The sequence below is a fragment of the Fusarium oxysporum genome, chromosome 3, assembly GCF_000149955.1.
Source record: "Fusarium oxysporum f. sp. lycopersici 4287 chromosome 3, whole genome shotgun sequence".
In the NCBI taxonomy this organism is placed as follows: domain Eukaryota; kingdom Fungi; phylum Ascomycota; class Sordariomycetes; order Hypocreales; family Nectriaceae; genus Fusarium; species Fusarium oxysporum.
The window spans coordinates 5,218,294-5,233,999 of NC_030988.1; the positions used below are offsets into that span (position 1 = coordinate 5,218,294).

Sequence of the window (15,706 nt, forward strand, 5' to 3'; positions counted from 1 at the left end):
GCGGCGTTACTTCACTTCCAGAAAGGCCTGACACTTCTGAAGGAAAGACTTCTAGGGGAAGATGAAGAACTAAAAGTTTCCGACTCTACAATCAGTGTGGTCTTGAAGCTTGCTGAAGCTGCACATTTCGACGGGGGTTATCAGATATCAAAGCAGCATATGCAAGGCCTTCGTAAAATGGTAGACCTGAGAGGAAGTATATATGTGTTCAGGGGTAAAGCCCTTGAAGTAGGGATATTGAGGTAAACTATACCAAGAACTTATAGCCATCGGCTAGAAATACTAATCCTTCGTAGGTGCGATCTTAGCATCGCAATGCACAATAGGTCGAGCCATGTGTTTTTCAGTCAGCCTTCACAGCCGGTTCCAGATTATCCCCATAATCTACTGCAAGCTTGGGACGACAAGATGTGTTCCCAAGTGTACATTGAGATTTCTGAAAGCTTGGGCAGCAGTTTGGCGACAGCTTGGCGAATTATAAGAAGATTTTGTGTGCTAGTGAATATTAGGACGCAGACTCAGCAGTTAATACGCCCATAGACTATCCATGAAACGATGACTGCGGTAATGTATCGCCTGCTGCGCATGGACTTCACTGCCGGCTCGATCAATAAAGCTATACAACATGGGCTATTGGCCTTTTATTACCATATGTTCCTGCAGTAGCAAGATATCAAACTCCCTTACCATTGCTTTCTTACTATCTACAAAAACTGCGTACTGGGCCTCGAGCTTGTCGATGGGATATCTTCTCAGCTGATGATTTGGCTCTTAATGACTGGAGCTCTTTCACTGTTCAGCACATCAGACGAAGTATGGATAAGGGACGGTCTGCGAAAGCAAGCTGATAAATGCTGGGTAAGTAGTTAGAAAGAAATGCAAGACATTTTGAAGTCGTTTATGTGGATTACCTTGCTAGACGAACAGCCAGGCAAGCTTATTTATGACATGACTTATCTAGAAAAAGGATTGGAATAGAAAATTCAATAAAACTAAGGCAAGGCACGCTTTATGCTGTTAGTGAAAGGCTCTTTTTAGACTGTTTAGACTAATAAAAGCTGACAAACGTAATCCGATCCTCAGACGCTGTCACTGGATCGATAGTCTAGACACATTGGCGGACAGGCTTTCCTAAATCAAACATCGTTTCAGCTAATCTAATCTCACAGGGGCCTGTTGGCTTGACATTCGGTCGACAACAGGGCAACGCTGACATTTTTCGTCTTGTAAAACTGCGTGCCGTGACAAGTCAAACAGGTCATTACCTGCGGTCTGTCCTTCCAGAAATGGCATACTGCTCCTGGAAAGAGTCAAGAGGATACCCAGTTCGTTTCGTTACTTACTGCGGCAAGAATCTCTAGGCTATACTCTGATATGGCCAACTTCATAACTTACTTTATTTTTATTTTTATATTATTAAGCTTTTTATATAGTTATATATAGTCTTATATATCTATGTCTAGCTAGTAAGAGTATATATTAATTTAGGTTAAATTAATACTAGCTAGGATAATGTCTTAAAAAAGAGCTAGGCTTTTTTAAAGATTATTTATTATAAAATATGTTTTTTAAATTATAGGCTTAAAAGAGAAGATACGGGTTTGTAAAGTATATGGTATTTACAAAGGGTGAGCGCCATCTCAAGGAACAATAAGCTCTGAATATACAACAAGCCTGAGAGGTAAGGCGTATATGACTTCGCTGGAAGAAACGTCCCCAAAGATGAAGAGAATCCTAGGATTCCACTGAAGAAAACTAGCAGAGTAGAACTAGGTTGACCATCAGTCACTTGTTCGGTACATAGCGACAGGCTTAGACCGAACAGCAGTTCTATGAGCTCCTGCGATACTTGTTCATCTCTCCTTGGTTCCTCGTACCCAGTATGTCGCACAACTTGGCCCCCATCGCTCCAGTACTAGCAATCTTCTTCAGAACTTTCCGTAACATTCTCCTCGTCGTCATCTTTACGTTCATCCCGGAGTGATTATGCGAAAGACGTCGCTGCGTAAATCCACCCAAGGAGCCTTTATCGGTTGCAGGTAAGGATAACCGTGTACGAGGTGATTGGGCGTCAAGATCAGATAGTGATTCATGGTTCCATATTGCCTCAAGGAACCGAAACTGTTTTCTCTTGAACCGGATGCCCGTGAGCCTGTCCCGAGTGCTTGGGTCCATGCGATATAATCGGAAAATGAGCAGAAGACAGCGTTTGGAAAGCACGCGATACTTTCTCCTACTTGAGGGGTGCTGTACGAGGATGAAGGGTTTTGGGTAGCCCGCTAGAGCATGCGTGCTCCTGAGCCAACAGAGGATACATCTACTCGTTTTACGAGAAGTGTCCTCACATCGATCCAGAAGTGCGTCTAACGCTTCGAGAACAGCTGCAATCTTCCGTTCGTCTTCCATAGTGCTGAAAATGTCTTCATGCAAACCGTTAGTCCCTTGGCGGCTAAGAAGATGAGGCCTGGCGCCTTGAGATAACGCTACTGCCGCAAGGGCAGTAAGTACATCTTGACTTCTTCTGTGATATGTCTTATCCCAACCTGTCCTTTCGATCCATGGCGTCTGCTCTTTAAACCTGAGAAGGTCTCCTTGGCTGTTTATCCTGATGCCTCTTGATTCCGTGCGGGTTAGTGTGCCTTTACCGGGGTTCGAAAGTCGTTCTTGCTCTTTTATGGGTGCGAGATAAGCTTGGATAGCATTACTAGTCCGTGTAGTAAGACTGCTACAACTAACAATCTAATACCTTGGTAACTGGTTTAACCCCACTGTCTATGCCTATAGCTATACCTTATTATAAAATTCATCTAGCTTATGCTTTCTGGGAGGCTGACCTTAGAAATACTGAGTGGAAATATGGCGTATTAGGGACGAGAAGTTGGTGGTACGGAGTGGGCATTTCCGGCAGGCGTACCCCTCGTAGACGCGCAAGTCAGGATGTTTTGAGCAGCCGTCTTTGGGGAGCGGCGTAGCACTGGGATCACCCAGGTATGACTGGCCTAGACCTTTGAGGGAATTCGGTTAAGCCCTTCGCTCATCGTGTTCAACCTGGTGCTTTACTCTCAGGTGCGTGGTAACAGCAGAACCTTTCACGGACAGTGCGTAGCGACAGGTCGACCGGCAGCAAATCAACACCTTTGCATCTGGGTCGATGCGAAGAGCAAGCCGGTCGAGAATATCAAATCCAGTCGTTGCAAAACTCATCATCGAGCTCTAATATGAATATGTTTCTAAGGCCTCACGGAAAGAGGCCTTGAAAGAAACGAAAGGGGCGAGGGTGACCTAGGGTGAGGCAATTGCAAATACGTAGCGAATGTTCTTTAAAACTTCAACTTGGTCGGGAAGGAAAGGCAAGTCAGTATTGTCTGATGGTGGAGAAATAATAGGGGTTCCACCGTAGCTCCGCGAACCCTGAAAGCGTGTACGGACGAAAAGAATGTATTACGACACAACTCTGTGTAATGTGGGGCAAATAATTCAAATCTACTACAATTGATATTGTCATTGACTACTAGGCTTTTAATGTTGGCTATAGTTCACATTTGCAGTGATGTTGATGAACCTGAGCCAAACTTTGCGCGCTGCATCATGGTGTCGCTGTACCGTGCCGGCTAGTGACTTTGGTAAATTCAATTCTACCCCAGGTCAAAAATCAACTCTACCCCATGTAATGTGGGGCAAAACTGCAGGACTAGGCTTAGTCGACCGTGAATTTAAGCTTACTTGCCGTTTGGGTGGGGATGCTGATTAATCGAACCTCCTCCACTTCCGGGGCTTGATTTCTAAGCCTCAACATCCTCCGAACAACCTCAAATTCACCCGAGCTTAGTCGAAATATTCGACTGATCTATACCTGCTTACTTCGGCGTGACTCACAAATTCTAAGAAATCGGAAGGAGACCTTAAGAAAATGCCACTCGCGGATGAATGACAGTCCGACTCGATGGCTTCTAGCATCATGAACCGCTCGCGAGGCAGCAGATTGCATAGCTCAAACAGAGATGACGCCGTAATGTGAAGGTAGCTATCGCCTGGGCTGTAGTATAAAGAGATGGAAAGGTTCCGTAGCAGCCATGAATCAACAAACATCTAGAATACCAACAAACACACTCAGCACTCATTGCTTATCACACTTGCAACGCTCAAAATGACCACTTCTCAATCTCTCACATTTCTCGGCCTCGGGAACATGGGTTCCGCCCTTGTACAAGCTCTTCTGAAGGCTTCTCACAAAGTGACGATTTGGAACCGCACGACAGCCCGACCTCAGGTCAAAGTCGCCGTTGAGGCGGGAGCTATCCTCGAAGCGGATGTCCAGAATGCTATCTCCATGAACAACATCATTATCATCTGTCTCCTCGACTACTCCAGCATCAAAAATGTATTGGCTGACATTCCGACCTCTACCTTCGAGGGAAAGACCATTGTCAATCTGACCAACGGTACACCGAAACAAGCACGGGAGATGGCAAACTGGGCCGCCTCCCACTCTGCCAAACAATACTTCGACGGAGCTGTCATGGTAACGCCTCAAATGATCGGAGGGCCCCAGTCATTCTTTGTCGTCAGTGGAGAAACCCCCGAAGCATTCAAGCCCATCGCCTCATTCCTTGAACCCCTCGGAAGGCCGGAGTATCTCGGCACAGCCATAGATGCTGCTGCTCGATACGACCTTGCTGCTCTGTCGTCCATGTATGGCATGTTTAGCGGAATGTTCGTCGCTATGGCACTTCTCAAAAAGGGACATGCGACAGTCGACGAGAAGCTTGAACCTGTTGTGTCAGGCAGCCTGAACCCGTTCCTAGGCGCATTGATATCGTATAATGGACTTATTGCTCGGTCCTGGGATGACAAGGCGTGGGATGATAACCTGGGGAATCCAATTGGAATGCAAGTACAGGCTTTAAGGAATATTCTGGAAGCTTGTCGTGATGATGGGATGGATGATGGGCTTCTGAAGAACTTGACGACGGCGATGGAGGGAGTGGTGAAGGACAGAGGAGAGAATGGCGGGATTGCCGTAATTGGAGAGTATCTCTTGAACGGACGCTTAACAAATGAGTAATGGCTGGTTACTGAGAGCATTTCAACTTAACAATAAATCCACGATAACCTGCGGCAGAGTTCATAGAAAACACCATACAAGTAAAATATGGGTCATTACAGGTAGGGGGCAGAGTTCATTACTGTTGAAAAGTCCGGGAACCCCCCTTCCCTTCAGAATTCAGACTGTTAGTCTGAAAGTTCTAGATCTAAAGTTCAAAGTCCTAGACACAATCAAGTTTCATAAAATATATTTTCACCCAGCACTACTGCGCAATATAAACAACAATTAAAACAAGAGGGGTTAGAATTCATAGAGTATTTTAAGCCCAAATCCGGCCAATCTGGGTTCAATTGATGGCTCTAATGGAAATTTATAAATTAATTTGTAGTAGAGTCCATTTGAAATCGCACAAAAATTGAAAACGCGCTAACGTACACGATAAGCTTGCCGATCAGACAAGCATGCCGATCAGTTCCACTTTTCACCTTAAAGGCAACTTTTTAAATAATTCTGAAAAATCCAAATTAAGCTTAAAATAGCTAAAAGTTTATTAATAGATATATAAATCTTAAAATAGGCTTTATTAATTTTTTTTAGATTTTTTAAAAATTTCTATATAGCTATAAACCTTAAAGTATATTTACACTGTAAAACACACTGTATTTTAAGGTTCTCTATATAAAATAAAATAATTAAAATTCTTTTAAAAATCCTTTCTTATATAAGTAACTATACTATCTTTAAAAATACTTCTTATAGATTTTTAGCTATTTTGTTTAATGTTGAAAATACTATAGGGTAAGCTACTTTTAGCTGCACAGTATACTGATCGGCATGCTTATCTGATCGGCAAGCTTATCGTGTACGTTAGCATACATCATAAGCCTGGGCCCTATAAAAGTATGTGTCATACTGGAAAATTTATTTAAGCTTACACCAGACTGAAAATAATTTTGTAAAAATTCAAACTAAGTCTGAAGCAGCTCAAACTTGAAAATTAGGTTAAAGAAACAGAATTATATATGATACAGTCTTTAACGTGCATATAACGGGCTCCTACCTTACGCAACGCGTGCTGACGTTCCTCGCGTATGAGGCGCCTAATTAGACAGCAAGCTTCATAGCCAATCATAAAAACACCTCTACCCCCGGTCCTGATCATCGCGCTCCCCTGTCGAGTGACTTCGGAAATTCAACTCTACACCCTTGCATAAATCAACTCTACCCCCTGCAAAGTGGAGCGAAATAATCAACTCTACTAAAGTTGAATTTGGTATGTATGACTAGGTTGGCTTTGATCTCCTCTTCTCTGTGCCATCACCGCCTGCGCCGTCGCGTATGTCACCCGGTCGCCAGCGAGCGCTGGTGACTAGTAATGGCTGCCACTTCCAGTCCTAATAACAGTGTAGATCTAGTTACAGCCAGAAAACAACCTAATTGTTATGACTGATGAAACTATATTGCCGGTAAGAGCTATTCCTGAACAATCCAATATCGTACAAAACGGCCCTTCATGAAGCTTTGTAATAGCACCTCGACCTATCTATTCTCATTGCTACCCCCTTAGTATGTTTCGTATTATGGTGACCTATGTCATTGCGATTGATTGTTAGGAATGTACATTCCTTACAGCTAAACCCTTTATATTTTGCCAGCCCAGGTATCGCCAAGCTGCCATGCTCTGGCAGAGATACTCTTATGGGATCCTCAAGTATCCAACGAGCACAAAAAGACATAATCTCTTCTAATATATGGCCTTTGCTCTTGTGTTGATTGCGGAAATGATTTTCTATACCATTGCCTGGTTGGATTGCTGTCTTGCAAAGCAGACATATAAGGACACGATGGTCATGAAGGATACAGATCATATTTCCTAACCGCACACAATGCTCGTCACGATGAACCTCCGTACTAAGGGGATTAGACTGATTCTTTGACGTAGATCCTGTAAGTATCTTGGCTGGGTCAAGCCGCTTTACTCGCTTAGAGGAATGTAGATCCCTGGTCACTGAACGATCGACTTCCATAGTGGGGTGATTTGCATCCTCCTTTGTCACTCTTTATAGACGTCAGTATTGATGATGGAGCTGGTGGTAACACTTTACTAGGTTGATGTAAAAATTCATGCCAGCGAGTTGATGCCCACTCATATGCTCAAAAAAGCGCTGGCTGAAGCTGATGTGGAAATGCGCCATCAAGACCGTATGTAATGCCCCTTTGTAAAGGCCGATGTCCGCTTTGCCAGGCAAATACGACATTCAGATCCACTTTGGCGCTAGAATCATCATATCGGTTGAACGGTGAATGCACTTTCCGAACATGCTTTTCTGTGATTCCAATCGAAATTTGGCGGTAATGCTGAATGTTCATCTTCTGTAGCCATATTCTAGAGGTTACTGTTTGAAGTATTGCTGTAAGCCGAGATATTGACCATATATTCCCATTCGAATTAAAGACAAGCCGCTGTCCCTTTAAGGGCCCTGGATTTGTATCCAAATATCCAGATCGTTCGCGCCGTAGTAGGTTTGCAAATCGACGTATCCAGACGAGGTACTTGAACCTAGCGACACCTAGTCTGATAGGTAGAAAGCGTATTACATGAAACTCCCGGTTGGTGAGTCTCTTGGCCTTGTGAAGTTCATCTTCGTCTTCAGAAGTCTCATAATTATCCTCATCGCTCTCAGCGTCATATTCTTCATTACTGCTCAGTCGAGCATCGCTCCACCTCATAGGCCCAGAGATGTCCGGTTGTGCGCCACGTAGCGGCGCGTGATTCTCGGCATAGCTAGGTCTAGCTGGCCAGAATCCTCTGGGTACATCAATTGTAGCCCATACCTGATGCTCCCAAATGTGCTGTAGCTGTTTTGAATGCTCTACATCGAGCTTTATTTTCGTTTCGGACTCTCGAACGGAAGTCGGCATTCGATGCCCTCGAATGACAAAGGCTATAAACCGCTTCCATAGTCTCCAATATCTCTTCCGGCTACTATCTTCAGCCAGGAGAGTAAAGGGATTCTGACCGCAAGACTCAAGCCTTGAACTGCGAAGCCAACATAAGAGTGATCGGCCCGTATGGCGGGCCGTCATCTCGCACCGGTCTAAGACGTACTACAAGGCACTGACAATGCATGCTATCTTTTGCTCATCCTGCCATGGGCTCACGATATCTGGGTCTCCCCGGCTGGGTCCTTGGCCTAGAATGTCTCGCCGTGATTTATGGAAGATAGCTGGCCATTGTGTGCGCTTTAGCCAAAGACTTGTGGCCGCAAAAGAGTCCTCTCCTTGTGTTTTGCTGTAGACCCGTGGCTCGTTTTCCCTCTTAACAAAGTTCTGGTCCCGTAATAATACGCCCTTCACGTGGGCATAAAGCTCAGGTGTTAAGGTAGCTGGTTCCAGTGGTAGAGTTGAAGTGCCTAAGAATCCTGATTCCGGTATTCTCTTTTGGTCCATTGGTCTTCGGCTAACTTCGAATAATTTACTGCCTGCTCTTGAGGGAAAGAATTACTGACAGTAGACGCCTTGTATCCATGGCAGCTCGGCGGCATTGTTAACACCACCCCTTGGTCTTCCTTTACCATTGGGATTCTGCCAGTTATGCTCAGTACGGCAATGCTCTTGAATCCTCCGAACTTAACGGGCAATATAACAACACTTCCAACATCTGAGCCCGTCCATGTACAGGACTGCAAGATGGGGAATAGGTTCGGTATTCGACGGCGGATAGTGAAGCCCACATATCTCAGGAATGTTAGAATGATTATGAGAACTAACTTGCTCCCTTGGAGTAAGCGCAGATTTTTAGGGGCAACTTACTAAGGCAAGTACCCATGCATTCTTGGATTCTTAATTTCCTTTCTCAAAAATGCAAGAAAGACATAGACTTACGCATCCGTCCATCCAAGACCTTTCTGAAACATCCTCGTTACCATACATTCAAGTCCACTTAGCGTATTCCACATCTCCCAAGCCCCCAGGAGCTTCATACGGAGATCTTTGGGCCATGGGTACATATATCACATTTAATCCTGCTTTACGCGACATCATCAAAAGCAATATTATTATCTCGCTCCACCTATCAACACGACTCGATCTCGAACTTACCGTTCTGGTTACATAATACGCGTTCTACCATTTTTATTGGTTGGCAGGTAAATGGACTCTACTCCAACCTTCTTAATCGACTCTACCCCCTGCAAAGTGGGGCAAATAAACGGACTCTACTACAGTCGATGAGAGCATTGGTCACTAGGCTTGGTACATGATCCCAAGTTGACGTCAAGCATGCCACCTGTCTCTCCCGATCCCCTTACGTTAAGTAGAGTGGCGCACCTAGCCTTCGCCATCCCCAGCATCACTTTTCAAATGTATGCTCATCAACACTCTGTAATTTCTCAACGAAATTAGGTTCAACTAAATAATTAAACTAGCCACTCCCATTCGTCCGCTCGAGGCACTTGTTCAGCCACCTGAATAGAGTTATTATTGGCCAAATGGAGCGTCAGTCTCCTCAGTGAACAACTCCTGTATGTGGGTTGGTGCGGAAGCCAACGCGCAAAATAAGTCACGTAACAGGATCTTGTACACCTCAACAGCCGCGTTATTGCCACGCACTGTATCCATTTCCTGATAACGCCAGCCTGTTTTTTCCAGCCTGAAACTTCAGGTTCGATCGATTGATTATTGGTTCGTTACATCCGTACATTCGTACATTCTTCACGTATACGCCCCTCTACTCTGTTCAAAAATGTCTTTGTTAGCTCGTTCATTTCTTCAGCTATATGCCCCTCTACTTTGAAATCCGTCAAGAATTAGCCATGATTGCGACCCGGCCGGCCTCACGATACGTAACTGTCGCTGCATGCGCTCTCCTTCTGCTGGTCTTCTATCAGTTCTCCTCCCTTTCGACTACATTCAACTACCGGAACCCCGGCTCGCCCTTCGCTAGCAAGGAGGTCAAGGTGTCGGTGATAGAGAGCAAGGGCTGCCATGACGAAGTATCGGCGAGCTACCTGAGCGCGCTGGGACAGCTGTCTGAGTGCAACTCCAACGTTTTCCTGGCTTCCCAACGATTCGGGATTGGCTCCATCTACGAACTGATCCCTAGCGCCGACAACCGCAAGCTGATCACCGAAATGAGTTTCGGCCCAAGTACTTCGAGAGCGAGACCACTGCCGAGCCGGATATTGTGCTGTCCGTCACCAGCGAGTACGATCTCATCGACGCCAAGCTCAAACCAACCTTCGCCCATCTCCTCCACAATACTAGCAGCATCCTCTTTGCCACGGTCCACCACGGCAACGAGTGGAAGGAGGACCGTCGCTTCCAAGCCGTCAAACCGTGGATCGAGGCAAAACGGCTACGCTTCATCACGCTCAGCGACCATGTTACCAACTACATGACGGTCATCGTAAAGCACTGGGCGACAAAGATGGAAGTGCACAACGTCCCCATCAGCACCTTCCCGCCCGTTTTTACGATCCCCACCGCGCCCATAAAGAACGAGGCGACGCTTCGTTTCGCCATGCAGGGCGACCTAGTCGTCAATCGCCGCCCAAACCGTGACTACGAGGGCACCTCCAAGCGCTTCGCCAAGCTCAACAGCGACCGCCAGGCCATCGAGCTGCCCGTTGTCGGCAACGGCGGCCTGCCCAAAGTACCAGACGAGGCCAAAGACCGGATCAAGTTCCACCGCGGGCTCCCCTACCCGGAGTTCTACAACGTGCTGCACTCAGCCACTGCGATGCTGCCCGCCTTCGCCTCCTACGAGTACGTCGAAAGCAAGGCCTCCTCGACCATTGCGGCCTCGCTAATCGTGGGCTCGCCGCTCATCGCCGATGACGACCTGCTTGATGCCTACCGCTTCCTCAGCCTAGAGGACGTCTACTATCGTGAGGAGGGCGAGGATGAGATTGACGTCGTTGAGCGTATTGCTCAACTGCCGGAGCAAGATCGCCTGGCCAAGGCCGAGGGCCTGCGGAAAAAGAACGAGCTACTGACGAAGCAAGGAGGGGATCTCTTTCGGCAGTGGATATCAGAGTCGCGTGGGCGTCTGGAGGGATAGTTAGTCGTACGGGCGTCTGTTGGAATCTAGTCGTGCGTGCTTCGGTTTTGGACAACAAGGTTTTAACTCTTCGGCTGACTATATTATTGTCATGCCATGTAGTACTCACCTGCCGGTCATACCCACTTACCGGCCATCCTACTGTTCAACAGCAGCCGGTTAACTGTATTACGCAGCATTTAGATTTCCGCTATTATCTCAGCATTACTAGGTGGTAGTTCAGTGCTGTACGGTAGTGCTGAGGTGTTACTAGCTGCAGAGCTTGCAGTAATAGGTCGGTTAATAGCTATAATTAACAGTATAGGTATTACTTAAGGTAATGCAGTACTATACTGGATAAGACCTCTTAATATATAACAGTTGGGTTTCCCAAGGGATAAACTAGTCCATACTAGGTTTATATTAGCAGATACAGTAGGGTGTTATACTGAGCTTAAGCGAAGTGTTATATCTCTTAATAGTGAATAGAGCAGGTTAGGCATATTAAGGTAAAGAAATTATATTAATAGCTGGTAAGCTAAAAGGCTATAAAAGTGCTAATAAATGTATTCTATATACTTGAGTGTATTACTATAGGACTGTAGGATGGCCGCACAGGGTATCATGTAACCTAATAGTCAGCTATCGGCAACCCTAGACCCATTCAGGAAAGCATAATAAGCAGACCCCTCTCCGAGGAAGGCGGGGGATGGAGTTGGGACAATACACATGTAATTGAGGACATCAAGGCACACGCGATCTGTTCAACACCTGTTAATGTTACGCCAAAGCAAGGAATCAGCACAAAGCCAGTGCATATAAAAATCCAAAGTAAGTATATTAACGATTTTATAGAGCTCTTCGGCTACTTGTCTTTAAGGAATATAATGGAATACCTTACTTATAGGCTGATTAGGAGGTAGTATTATTAAATTCACATTAGGTAAATAGACAGCGCTTTACTTGCTTATTTTTACATAGAATAGTTATTTAACTGCTTTTACTTCTTGCTATAACTTATGCCTACCTCTGCGCGGCAGACTTTTAACTTAATAAATACTTCTTTTATGCATTAGTGCATTGCGCTAAAAATCCCAAATTCGAGAGACAGATGAAATTACAGTCAAGTAAAATAACACTCTTTAGAGCTAATACAATTAGGAGGCCCCGGAAGTGAATCGACCCGTGACGATAACAGCAAGTGCGTTTTATTATCCCGTGATTAATAGAACCGTCATGATGATCACATTGACTCGACATCCTGTAACAATGATTTAATATCCAAACGTGTCAGCCATGAAACTGTCCTTAATAAAATGTTTATGAGAGAGACTAATGCCAGAGCGTGCGTGAATTGTTTGACTTGAAGGGGACTTAGGTGGCGGTTTAGTTATGCGTAAGCTGCACCAGACAGAGGTCAAAGTTACATAGTTAATCAGGTACCAGCAGTTCGTTGCCCCTACTTCCGCACTATTACGGATACTGTACCAAGACTTGCATGTAAGTTGACCAGATACCACCAAGCGGGTCCCTACACATGACGTGTTGAGGCTTGATTGTCGTAAAAATAACGTTACTTAGCCCCTTTCCGTCCGTGCACGCGGGGAAGCCTCTAGGCCACTTTCTAGCACCTATACCATACTACAAACTCAGGTATGAAAGCTACCACGGGTTATCATCCTTCCCTGCAAGGTAGTACCTGTCCGAATACTTCCCAAGTGAGTTACGGATTTCCTTAGCAGCTTGTGCAGCACTCCCATCATAGTCAGCTCCTCCCAAGCCGTATATGACACCGTCAACACCCACGCGCAACAGTGCTTCCACGTATTGGGTCTGCCCCGCTGCAGCTGTCCAACCAAATGTCTTGCCAAACGCACCAGATGCGGCAGCCTGACGCAACTGCGTGCACGTTAAATGTGCATCTCCAGGTTCCGAGCAGTTGCCAAATAGGTATCCGATGTTAGGGTCGCCGTATGACAAGACACGCTTGCGCACATCGGCCGGGCCGTTGACCGTGAACTCCTTGAGCAAGGGCGCCGCCCTACCGTCGACGTTGATAGCTTCTTTGCTGTTGAGGTCGTCGCGTATCAGCCGGTAGGCATTGCCATTCTCAGTGTGGTAGAAACCAAAGAGCACTCGCACGCCCTCCGGCTCGAGGATTTCTCTCGCGAGGTCTTGTAATGCAGCGATGGAGCAGAACTGCCATGTTTGATCATCGGGATCGCACCGGTCCGGGTTTTTGATGTCGAGCCAGACAAAGGTGATAGGTTTACCCCCCTTGCGGTGCCTGGCGACAGCGTTGAACATGTCTCGGGCCGTGTCCCCATTCTTGCTCGGTCCGTCGTGGGAAGCCCACCAGCCAGTTGTTTCCGCAAACAGGTCCATTTCGATGGCATTTGCCCCATCGTTGAGGGCGAGCAGAAGAGCCTCCATATCGTTAACACGGTGAGCAATAGCGTAGAAGGGCGTTTTACTGGCAGCTCGGGCGTTAAATATAGTATCAATACTGCCTCCCCTAGCGTTGAGGTTCTGATAGGTGACGTCTTGTGCGAACGGCTTATTATGTTGCCCTGCCTTTATAAGGGGGCTACCGAGTACTAAGGCTGCGGCATAGAAGACAGATACGAGATATGAAAGGGCCGGCATTGTGATATGAGTCTGAAAGGTTGGAGGCTGCCAAAGCAGGGTAAAGAAGAATAAACTGCAACTAACTTCTACAGCGGCACAACAGCGTTAATTTTAAAATATTCGGCAGTAACCATTACTCGTGTTGGACCCTCTCGACTTCATTTTCTTTCTAGCCAAATGCAGACAATAAGTGATGCAGCTACCGGTACGCAGTGTTTCAGCAGGATGCAATGCGACAGTTAGGGTTCATAGCAGCGTACTCCCCCAACCACAGCGACTGCGATCCTCTTCGCACTATTGATCTGATCTTCCGCTTTGTGCTTCAGCGGCGACGTATGCCACGAAACTTCCCACTTAGAATCATCAGCATGAAAGTGGCATAAACCTTAATTTAGCAATTCTCCATATTCTATGGTTACTGGGGTCTAGAACTTTCCTCCGGAAACTGAGTTTTCTTCGAATTACACGTGTCAGTGTCAGCATATAATGGCGGAGAATGCGGAGCGAACAGGCTTGGCCAGTTCCAGGATATGGCACCTGTCTTTACTAAGGGGCCCGGCCTGAACAGCTCCATCGGAGAATTCGACAGGACCTCAGCAGTCATATTATTCCTTTGACACGGGGGAATCTCCCTGTTGCCGTCCACAACTGGCACCTGGGTCGGTTTTTGGATATGTGATGTCCATTATCGTCCACTTTCTCTTTATGCAGAGAGCTTCATCATGACACGTATTGCTCATACCAGTACTTCGTTCGGCTCGCCCCAGTTTGCCCGCCCCACAAGGGCTTTGAATGTCACTGATGCGTCGATGGCGCACCTAGATCTCAGCGCACGACCGCTAACAATTAATGCATGGCTCGGATATTTGGCTCGGATATTTGGCTCGGATATTTGGCTCGGATATTTGCTGCATTTAGCCACTGTTGTTTATATTGCGCAGTAGTGCTGGGTGAAAATATATTTGTAAAACTTGGTTATTAATTATTGAGATAAGAGTTCTTATTGGGTTTATATCTCTAGATAATTTCATCTAGGACTTTCAGACTAATAGCCTAAATGCTGAAAATAAGGGGGATTCCCGGATTTTCCAACAGCCACTGCGTTATTTAATGATGCTATTTTTATAGCACTCAGTCGAGTTGCGTTATCGTTAATTAGGCACATGTAACATAGACAGATTAGGAAATACAAATTGGAACAACTTGTGGGAAAGATCATTGCGATAGCCTGATCTAAGTTTATCTCCTGTACTTACTATAAATTCGAGGCCCTAATCACGCATGTAGGCTAGAGATGCGGCGCATTTCCGTCTAGGCTTGTAAACCAGAACACGAAACGCGCCGCGTTTCCTCCACGAGGGCCCGTGCTAACCTTATAGAAGACCGCGCTCTTAGACATCGCAGTGAGTAGTGACTTCTGTTATATCAATTAAGAGGAAGGTAGCAGCAATCAAGCTCTCTCTTTATGTCTTTATCTAAATATGGCTCTTTAGAGGGTATCTAGTCCTCTTAGTGCCTTTGCAACTTTATTAATATGATAGGCTTTGCGATATGCACAGAGGCTATTATCATATTATGGCTAAGTCAGCTTTAAAAGCTTAAGAATCTCGGCTTATACTATAATTCACCAGAGCCAGCAATAATTTATATTAAATATAGCTTTGCCTTTAACCCTATGCACGTGCCGTATCACCTAGGCGATAAGCATTATATACCTAAGTCGGCCCTGCCGTAGTCTAAAGCCTCTAACTTACTCTCTAAATCTTCTAAACCCAGAGCACTTCCACTGCGACCAAACGGCTAACTACCTTACCTATACCTTACAGTACGCAAGAGCTCGGTCTATAAACATTATGGTCTTCGCTCTATTCGCGAGTAGGTCCTGCTAGCCTATATAAGACAAAGCATAATAAAGAGATTAAGCTTGCAGCTCGATAACAGATGCAACACTGGCTGCGTGATTATATCTATCAAGGTTTGTCATTTCAGAG

The 15,706-nt window shown here is 45.8% G+C and overlaps 4 protein-coding genes across 4 annotated transcripts; 1 reads left to right on the forward strand and 3 right to left on the reverse strand.

Moving 5' to 3' along the window:
• Positions 1-4,167: 4,167 nt before the first annotated feature.
• Positions 4,168-5,308, reverse strand: FOXG_21826 (uncharacterized protein). Its single transcript, XM_018402193.1, has one exon. It carries the CDS (start codon positions 5,083-5,085, stop codon positions 4,531-4,533), a length of 555 nt encoding a protein of 184 aa, XP_018254931.1. The 5' UTR covers positions 5,086-5,308; the 3' UTR covers positions 4,168-4,530.
• A 1,893-nt stretch (positions 5,309-7,201) lies between these two features.
• FOXG_14907 (uncharacterized protein) lies at positions 7,202-8,134 on the reverse strand (the record flags this gene model as incomplete). The annotated part of the gene is made up of 1 exon (XM_018394972.1): positions 7,202-8,134. The coding sequence occupies one exon, from the start codon at positions 8,132-8,134 to the stop codon at positions 7,202-7,204; it is 933 nt and encodes a 310-aa protein (XP_018254932.1).
• A 1,727-nt stretch (positions 8,135-9,861) lies between these two features.
• Positions 9,862-11,227, forward strand: FOXG_14908 (uncharacterized protein; the record flags this gene model as incomplete). Its single annotated transcript, XM_018394973.1, has 2 exons — positions 9,862-10,095; positions 10,152-11,227. The coding sequence occupies 2 exons, from the start codon at positions 9,862-9,864 to the stop codon at positions 11,106-11,108; spliced, it is 1,191 nt and encodes a 396-aa protein (XP_018254933.1). The 3' UTR covers positions 11,109-11,227.
• A 1,522-nt stretch (positions 11,228-12,749) lies between these two features.
• On the reverse strand, positions 12,750-13,733 carry FOXG_14909 (uncharacterized protein; the record flags this gene model as incomplete). Its single annotated transcript, XM_018394974.1, has 1 exon — positions 12,750-13,733. The coding sequence occupies one exon, from the start codon at positions 13,731-13,733 to the stop codon at positions 12,750-12,752; it is 984 nt and encodes a 327-aa protein (XP_018254934.1).
• Between the last annotated feature and the right edge of the window lie 1,973 nt (positions 13,734-15,706).

What these genes read in the sequence shown, in the direction of transcription:
- FOXG_21826 (XM_018402193.1), bottom strand. Translation starts at nt 5,085, where the DNA reads ATGCTCTCAGTAACCAGCCATTACTCATTTGTTAAGCGTCCGTTCAAG.